The following is a 9,354-nucleotide window of genomic DNA, read 5'->3' on the forward strand; positions in this document are numbered from 1 at the left end:
TGCTGCCGCTGCACCCCTATAGCTACACCCCTGTATGGTGCTCTCTTTCACAGCATGTTATGATGGTTACTTAATTGAAATAAGGGTCTGGATGTTTTTCTTGAAATAAATAATATTACACGTTATGTGTACTAGATGCTGGAGAAGCAGCATTGACCTGGGGTTTAGGTTACACAGCAAAATCGCAGTTACCACGATTTATACTGTGGCTCTGTAGTCCTTAGTAGGAACTCAGTGTGCTTATACTTCTCCTTCCTACTGGATCCACTTTTGGCTTTGGCTCACAAATCTGACCCAATATCTGCACCAAAAACCTACCAGAAATACGCGATGTGTGAATCCAGCCTTAAAGGGGTTGCGCCATAAAACACATGTATCCCCTACCCACAGAATAGGGGATACACGTGTGGTCGCTCTGGGTTACTTTCAGTCCCCTGTTCTCCTTATCGCTGGGGGTCCCAGCGGTCGGACCCCCAGTGATCACACATGTATCCCCTATCCTGCGGATAGGGAATACATGTGTTTTATGGCACAACCCCTTTAAGTTTAATGATCTCAGCTCATGCATCACTCATGTCATGTCAGAAGATAAAAATTAAAGAGGCTCTGTCACCAGATATTGCAACCCCTATCTGCTATTGCAGCAGATAGGCGCTGCAATGTAGATTACAGTAACGTTTTTATTTTTAAAAAACGAGCATTTTTGGTCAAGTTATGACCATTTTTGTAGTTATGCAAATGAGGCTTGCAAAAGTCCAAGTGGGTGTGTTTAAAAGTAAAAGTCCAAGTGGGCGTGTATTATGTGCGTACATCGGGGCGTTTTTAATACTTTTACTAGCTGGGCGCTCTGAAGAGAAGTATCATCCTCTTCTCTTCAGAACGCCCAGCTTCTGACAGTGCAGATCTGTGACGTCACTCACAGGTCCTGCATCGTGACGGCCACATCGGCAGCAGAGGCTACAGTTGATTCTGCAGCAGCATCAGCGTTTGCAGGTAAGTCGATCTTACCTGCAAACGCTGATGCTGCTGCAGAATCAACTGTAGCCTCTGGTGCCGATGTGGCCGTCACGATGCAGGACCTGTGAGTGACGTCACAGATCTGCACTGTCAGAAGCTGGGCGTTGTGAAGAGAAGAGGATGTTACTTCTCTTCAGAGCGCCCAGCTAGTGAAAGTATTAAAAACGCCCCGATGTACGCACATAATACACGCCCACTTGGACTTTTACTTTTAAACACACCCACTTGGACTTTTGCAAGCCTCATTTGCATAACTACAAAAATGGTCATAACTTGGCCAAAAATGCTCGTTTTTTAAAAATAAAAACGTTACTGTAATCTACATTGCAACGCCTATCTGCTGCAATAGCAGATAGGGGTTGCAAAATCTGGTGACAGAGCCTCTTTAAAGAGGCTCTGTCACCACATTTTAAGTGGCCTATCTTGATCTTGTACATGATGTGATCGGCGCTGTAATGTAGATTACAGCAGTGTTTTTTATTTAGAAAAACAATCATTTTTGACGGAGTTATGACCTATATTAGATTTATGCTAATGAGTTTATGAGTTTCCCAATGGACAACTGGGCGTGTTTTACTTTTTAACCAAGTGGGCGTTGTGGAGAGAAGCGACCAATCAGCATCATACACTTCTCTTCATTCATTTACACTGCACATAGCGATATAGCTATATCGCTATGTGCAGCCACATACACAAACATTTTTACTTTTTAACCAAGTGGGCGTTGTACAGAGGGGTGTATGACGCTGACCAATCAGTGACCAATCAGCGTCATGCACTTCTCTCCATTTATTTCCACTGCACATAGCGATATAGCTATATCGCTATGTGCAGCCACATACACAAACACTAACATTACTGCAGTGTCCTGAAAATGAATATATATTACCTCCAGCCAGGACGTCATGTGTTTTCAGAATCCTGACCACTTCTGTAGCGTCTGTGTGAGACTACAGCACAGCACAGCGAGATCTCGCTGTAAATAACAGCTTACAGAGTAATCTCACGAGACTACGCCTGCTATGCTGTAAATCACAGAGAAGTGCAGAGAAGTGGTCAGGATTCTGAATGCACATCACATCCTGGCTGGAGGTAATGTATATTCATTGTCATGACACGAGTAGCGTTATAGTGTGTTTATGTGGCTGCACATAGCGATATAGCTATATCGCTATGTGCACTGTAAATGAATGGAGAGAAGTGCATGCGTTGATTGGTCACTGATTGGTCAGTGTCATACACTTCTCTCCACAACGCCCACTTGTCCATATAGTAAAACACGCCCAGTTGTCCATTGAGAAACTCATTAGCATAAAGCTAATATAGGTCATAACTCCATCAAAAATGATCGTTTTTCTAAATATAAAACACTGCTGTAATCTACATTACAGCGCCGATCACATCATGTACAATATAGGCCACTTATAATGTGGTGACCGAGCCTCTTTAATCCCAAGGGTATGTGCACATATGTCTGAAAATACGGAGCTGACATTTTTTAAGCCACTCTCGTTTTTGGCGGCGTTATTTACGGTCGGTTTTGGAGCTGTATTACTATAGAGTCAATGAAAAACGGCTCCAAATACGTCTCAAGAAGTGACATGCACGTCTTTTTATGCCCCGTTTTTCGAAAATGTGGCGTAAAAAAACGCCCCGTCGGAACAGAACAGTGTATTTCCCATTGAAATCAATAGGCGGATATTTGTAGGCGTTCTGCTTCAATTTAACGTAAACGACCCGAAATACGCCTGAAAACACTACGTGTGCACATACCCTTACTTGGAAACAGGAGATGAGAGAGCTCTGTAAGGGTATGTTCACACGAGGGCGTCCGTAACGGCTGAAATTACGGGGATGTTTCAGCCTGAAAACATCCCCGTAATTTCAGCCGTAACGGCATGTGCAGGCGCTTGAACGCCGCGTCAATTACGGACGTAATTAGCGCTGCTATTCATTGAAGTCAATGAATAACGGCTCCAATTACGGCCAAAGAAGTGACAGGTCACTTCTTTGACGCGGGCGTCTATTTACGCGCCGTCATTCGACAGCGGCGCGTAAATATACGCCTCGTGTGAACAGACAAACGTCTGCCCATTGCTTTCAATGGGCAGATGTTTGTCAGCGCTATTGAGGCGCTATTTTCGGGCGTAATTCGGGGCAATAACGCCCGATTTACGTCCGCAAATAGGCCGTGTGAACATACCCTAATGGGTCAAAGAATGTCCACTTGTAACTTCTGAATGCATTCATTTAAAAAAAAAACTTTTTTCTACATGAGCTAGTGTACATCTATCTGCACCCATTTTTTTTTATTATTGCCCCAATGCATTTTAAATAAAAAATTTGGACTAAAAAACTCCTACCATTTTGCATCAACAGCAACTATGCAGAACCATGTGTCTCCATGGTTACAGACTACAAACAAACCCTGTGCAGTGTGATCCTGCAGTCATACTCCCTTCAATCTGTGCCCTACTTCTTTATAGCTTACAGAAAGTAGGGTACAGTATGAAGTGAGTATGACTGCAGGATCACACTACACATGCTTCTCTTCAGTCTATAACCATGGAGACACCTATGTCTCTATTGGATATTTTTAATCATAATAGATGCATTGGAGCAATAATAAATGTGTACGTGTCTTTTTAGCATTCAAAATGTTATTTTTTTACAATTCTTTTTATAAAGATACATAATTATAACACATTAAAGGTTTGTTCATATGCAGCCTTTTCATTTAGGGTAATTCTTACAGTCTTTAAAAAGGAAAGTGGCCGTGGATCTCAAAGAGGGAACAGCAGAGTTTCCCATATGAAAGCTTTATCCTTCTCTGTCCCTCTAAGACCTGTTCCTAATGCAACGCCATACATGTGGATAAGCCCTTATACAACCTCTGCATCACAACCTCTACATATACACACTGTGTCATTGTTTTAGAATTGCAAACCTTTTAATTTTTGGGAATCTTATTCATAACACACATAACGGATATCAAGAGTAGAAACAATCCATGAATAATATGAATTGGCCAGACATACACCTTTGATTGATAAGACGTCTTTCTAATCTCAGGGTGCTGGCAGAGGTGGGGGGTCAAATATCCCCCCCCCCCCATGTATAGCACTAAATGCAATCTGTAAGCCATTTAAACACACAGATATCATGCAAGGTAATAAGTCTGATGATTGTGTGTTACAGATTAAGGACATCATTACAATGTATTAGATTCGGTGCTACACCACCTAAGCTACAGGTTTACAGCAATCTGATTTTGTGGTTCAGCAATTTTACCTGTGCATTCATCTGTGCTCCACAACGAAACGCATGGTGGTGCCATCAAACGATGGTGGAGCCACAATCCTGGGCCCGGGTTGGGACAACAAGCTGATGAGCTGTTTTCCATCTGGGCAGCCGAAGGATCCTCTTCTAATATGTGTGGCTTGTCCAATGGATGAGTTAGCAGAAGCAGACCCTGTGGCTAAATAGTAGGGGCTATCAGCCATACCCAAATCCCCAGGTTGGGATCCCTCCACCACTGGCATTTCATAGGAGTGTTCACTGCCTGGATTGGAAAGTTGTGTTTGCAGGGCATTTGGGGGGAGAACAGCTGTTGGAGCTGTGGGTAAAAACCCAGGATAAAACATATAAGCAGGTCCATATGCACCAGGGCTAAGGGCAAGTTGTGGCATATGGAGAGGCACAGGAGTAACAGGAGGAGGGGGCACAGGCACATCAACATACTGTCCAGTTTCTGGGTCAAAGAGTCTCCTTTTGACTGGTTGGACAGGAGTGTCCACTAGATAATACTGTCCTGTAGCTAGGTCTACCAACATCTTCCGCTGGGTCTGGGGGTACATCTCAGCTGGAGTGACTGAGGTCATAGGAGGGGAGTAATAGATAGGGCCTTGGGCACTGGGCATTGCCATAGCCATTGGTGGCAGAGGGTGATGGTAGATAGCAGCTGGTGGGATAGAGTCGGGAGTCTGAGGGTCAGAGCCTGCTGAGGCTGCTCTGGTCGGCTGGACACCCTCTTTCACCTTGCTGCTCCAGTCTCTGGGCGCTTTAATGGGGCTCTTGGGACTGGACGTTTGCGTCTTGGTGCTGAAGGGAGGGAGGGTGCACAGCGCGGCTGACTCCCGGACTGTGCTAGCAGCTTCCCGGATTATACTGGTGGCTTCTCGGGTGTTAGCAGTGCTGTCTCTAGTGCTCGGGGTGGCATCTTTGCCGGTGTTCTCTCGGTTACCTGAGACAGTCTCCCGGTTGTTGGCCGGTGGTTCACGGCTGACCGGAGGTTTTGCTTCCGCGGCCGCCTTTACTGGGATGGTGAGGTAATTTTCAAAGTCGGCGCTGGCTTTGCGCACTAGAGAAGGCGGCTGCACTTCGGTCTTCCTGGGCTCCTCGATGGTCATGCTATGAAGCTTCAGGGTGGTGGGCGGCTGTGGCCGGGTGTTCTTGGTATTGAGGGTGGACTCCAGGCTCTGCTGCTTGCTCTTGGCCGGGGTAGCGCTCGCAGTGAACACGTTGCTGGCTCCGGCTCTGCTAAGTAGGTTCGTCTCCTGCTGTTCCTGCTTTTTCGCTTCTGTGAAGCGGGACACCTGAAATGTCCTGGGTGGCGCCTTGCTCTCTATGACCGGCGGGGGCTTGACGGGGCTCCTCTCGACACCTGGGTGAGAATTGCGGCGTAGCAGTGGCTCAGGCGCTCGGCTGATCGTAGGGATGGATGCTTTCCGGGTGATCTCGGCTTCCTCCGCCACCTTTCCGTCCCCGGACGCTTCATGGCAGGCGATCATGGAGAGTACATGGCTGCCCTTGAGCTGCCACGGTTCGTCTTTGCGCTTCCACTCCTTCTTGTCATACACATAGAGCTGCTCCATGGTCTTCACTGCGGCGGTGAGCTTCTCCAGAGCCGCCTTGGACTGCGGGGACTGCGGGGACTTGGGCTCCGGCTTTACCTCAGGCTCCTTTGGCTTCTCCTGCTTCCACTTAGACGCCTTGGATACGATCTTCACCACCGGCATCCTGGGTCCTGTTTTATTGGGCGCAATTGTGGCCACCGGCAGCCTGCCAGATGCCCGGTGTACCAGGACAGTGTCTGCCGGAGATAGTCCCTTCGCCAGCGCATTGTCCAGTGGACTGTCCTTTTCGCCCCCCTCTTTGTTCTTCACAGCCTGGCAGGTGATCACAATGGGGGACAGCGAGGAGGAGACCTTGGAGACTGTAGTCAGCTTTGACTTGTGGTCTGTGGTGCTGTGGTCGGACATTACGCTGCCCCTGTCGCTGCCCTCACCTGTGTCGTGACTGTAGGAACTTTTCAGCAGTTTCCTGACGTCCCTCACCTGGTGAATAGCTCCCTGCGCTTTGGGTTTGTTCTCTCTTACGTCTCTCACAAGGAACTGAGGCATTTTCTCCAGAACCTCAGTTCTATAAGGGACTTGATTTCTCAGGTCTTCTGCAGCTTTGGATAGGCTGACAGCACTGGCAGCTAGGTTTGGGGTCAGCAGTTTGGCAATGTTAAATGGGCTATCTTTATTCTCCGTGGATAATCCCAGCTTTAGTTTAATCTCCTGAGGCTTGGGGGTGATCCTGGGGGTCAGCCTGCTCACCGAAGCCTCCAGGATATGGAGTTTTTCACTTTTCATTTCGTTCTCATTGCGACTGAAGCAGGTCTGGTGGGCATAGGTAGATACCGAGTACTTTGTAGCTTGTTTCTCCACTTGCTTCTCTTTTGGAGTGTGTTGTATGCCAGGCACATACAGCTGGGACATCTTGGTGGACTGAACAGAAGAGATTTCTCCTAGCTCTGCTCTCCACTCCCTTTCTAGTGGGATCTTTATCTTTCTTGCTTTTGCAACGTTCTCCTCGATTTTCTTCTCCATCTTCTCTATTTCCTTCTCCTTCCATGACCTGAAGGCACTATTCTGACTACGGAGGAAAATGCCTTTCATGGTCTCGGACGCTGTCTTCTTCATCTCAGATATGGTTTCTTCTCTATGGATCTCAAAGGGAGACATTCGTTTATCTAAAGAAGTCAAATCTTTAGGTGTCGCTGATTTCACCTCGAAAAACTCCCCTAGATCCTCACTGCTGACCAGGGTGAAGTCTGAGCCCGCCTCGGAGAACTTGGAGTTCTGTCTCTGTAGCCCCTTGTCCTTGACTTCTTCAGTCTCTTTGGAGACAACTTTGTGAGAGGTGTCGGTGAGCTCTCCTCTTTCCATCTTGAGCTCTTGCTCCAGCTGCATTTTCTTGGAGATGATGTTTTTCAGAAGACTTGAAGCATATTTGGATTTGTGGGTGCCCTCCATGGCTTCTGCTAGAATGCTGCTGCTACTGCTGCTGTGCTTGTTCACCTCTAGACTCGGGGCAGCACGGTCTCTTGGCAGTGTATCTGTAACTCCATCTGTGCCAGCTGAGCCCAGAGCATGGTCAGTCCCAGGCTTGATGGCTCGATCATTCCCGGCAGCGCTAGCCTTCACATTACTGCTGCTGAAATTCAGGGTCTCCGTCAACGTTACGACCCGGGATCCAGACTGGATGCGCTTAGAGGAGCATGCTGGGTTTGCCCCCTTCTCTGCCACTTCGCTGACAACCAGCTCGATAGCCTTAGTCTCGGACTTGTTGGCTTGCACATACACCTTCTGCTCCTTGCTTTCATCCTTGCCTATTTTCTTGAATCCAAAGTTGGAAGTAGTGGATGAATGTTGATGCAGGGTCTTCTCTGCTTTCTGCGAGAGGAAAGAACCACCTTTCCAGTCCAGGTAGGTTGACCAGCTGTTTATCCCTATGTTCTGGTCAGATAAAGACGTGGTGGACTCGCTGGAGCTGAAGTTGAGGGCTTCAAAGTAGGGGTAAGCCAGGCTGCGGAAGGCTCTGGAGGTCAGGCTGCGCACCTCTTTGTCGGCATCATCCAGCTCGCTGACTGCGCTGGAAGCGCCGCTGGAAATGTCAGCATGGACCCCGCTGCGAGCCTGTAGTCTTGCCGGTATGGCCACTAGCCTGTGGGCATCCTTTGCTTGTGGGTAAGGCTGGTAATGATGCTGCTGCAGAGTCTTGCTCCCAGTGGCTGTGGACAGGCAGTAGCTCATGTCTGGATCATGCTTGGCATCAGCAGGGGCGCTGTTTTGGTTGCTCTGGATGTTGCTAGGCTCATTTATAGCCTTGGATGCAGTTGTGATTGATAGGAGGATCTGTCCTTTGGCGATTCCTGGTGTGGGCTCGTCCAGTTTGTTCCTGGTGCTGCTCCTGCTGCTGCTCGGGGAAGTGTCGCTTTCTGAGTAAGTGCTGACCAGCTCGGTGCTCCCTAGGCTGTCTGTGGGGTTGGGATCACTGGCTGTGCTCAAGTAGTAGCTGCAGTCTTCTTCATCTGTCGGGGTGCCCCCCTGGCTGTCAAACGAAGCGTACTCCAAGAAGCTGCAGGGGGCGCTGTCCACCGGCTCACTCCAAGTCGATGGGGCCAGCCCAAAGTCAGGGTAGTCCGGGTCCTGATCTGCCTCACAGAGCTGGATTTCGTGGGTTGTGATGTAGTGCGCCTCGTCGTTGGCACAGCCCTGTTGGGGCATGATAAGTGGGGACGGAGAGTCACTGGCACAGGAGGAGGGGTAGGACGCGGTGCCCTCACATCTGCCCCCTGTAATTGGTAGCTCGCCAGGTGCTGTATTGCACCGCTCCGGACTCAAGCGAAACTTCTTGCAGTCGTGCCCTTCCTCCGGTTGCATGCCCTGCGCTCTGCCCACTGCACTCAGGGTGACAGTGAGTCCTGCCGTGTTGGCTGCTCTCCTGTCTGGGGTGAAGGGTATTTCCACGTACCCTGCTTCCAGCTGCGGTTGTGCCCCGTTCTTCAGGCTGTCTGATCCCTCTGTGTACTCTCTGACCGCATGTTGCATGGCTGCTGCTTGTGTGTGCCAGGCGCCTAGCTGTCAGTCTGGGTGGCACCGGCTGAGCAGAGCTGCAGCCCCGGCCTCTACCCCCAGAAATGAAGGCAATGCAGATGGGAAATTCTTCTTTTCCTGAATGGGATTCATACGTCACCCTGAGAGCGGTTTAAGTGACATTAAGTGTGACACATGAGGGGGGCTGGTATGACACATGAGGGGGGCTGGTATGTTCTTTATGTCTTGATCCCTTTGTAGTGGGCAGCATTGTCACACACATAGCTTGTTCCACCATCAGCACAGGGGGCATTTCTTTCCATCCGCCCTCAGGGCATGTTCAGCCTTCACACTGTTCTTTATAAAATGCTGGGGCATGTGATAATTCCAAGTATCAACTTACCTAGAAAATACTGACACTAGAGATTTATGGCTAGCAACAGGGATGTATTCATTTACATATTTCCCATTT

The 9,354-nt window shown here is 48.7% G+C and overlaps 1 protein-coding gene across 1 annotated transcript; it reads right to left on the reverse strand.

Annotated features, from left to right (window-relative positions):
- Positions 1–4,314: 4,314 nt before the first annotated feature.
- C1H4orf54 (chromosome 1 C4orf54 homolog) lies at positions 4,315–8,897 on the reverse strand. Its single transcript, XM_075849667.1, has one exon. The coding sequence runs from the start codon at positions 8,895–8,897 to the stop codon at positions 4,317–4,319; it is 4,581 nt and encodes a 1,526-aa protein (XP_075705782.1). The 3' UTR covers positions 4,315–4,316.
- Between the last annotated feature and the right edge of the window lie 457 nt (positions 8,898–9,354).

This window comes from Rhinoderma darwinii, chromosome 1, assembly GCF_050947455.1.
Source record: "Rhinoderma darwinii isolate aRhiDar2 chromosome 1, aRhiDar2.hap1, whole genome shotgun sequence".
Classification (NCBI taxonomy): domain Eukaryota; kingdom Metazoa; phylum Chordata; class Amphibia; order Anura; family Rhinodermatidae; genus Rhinoderma; species Rhinoderma darwinii.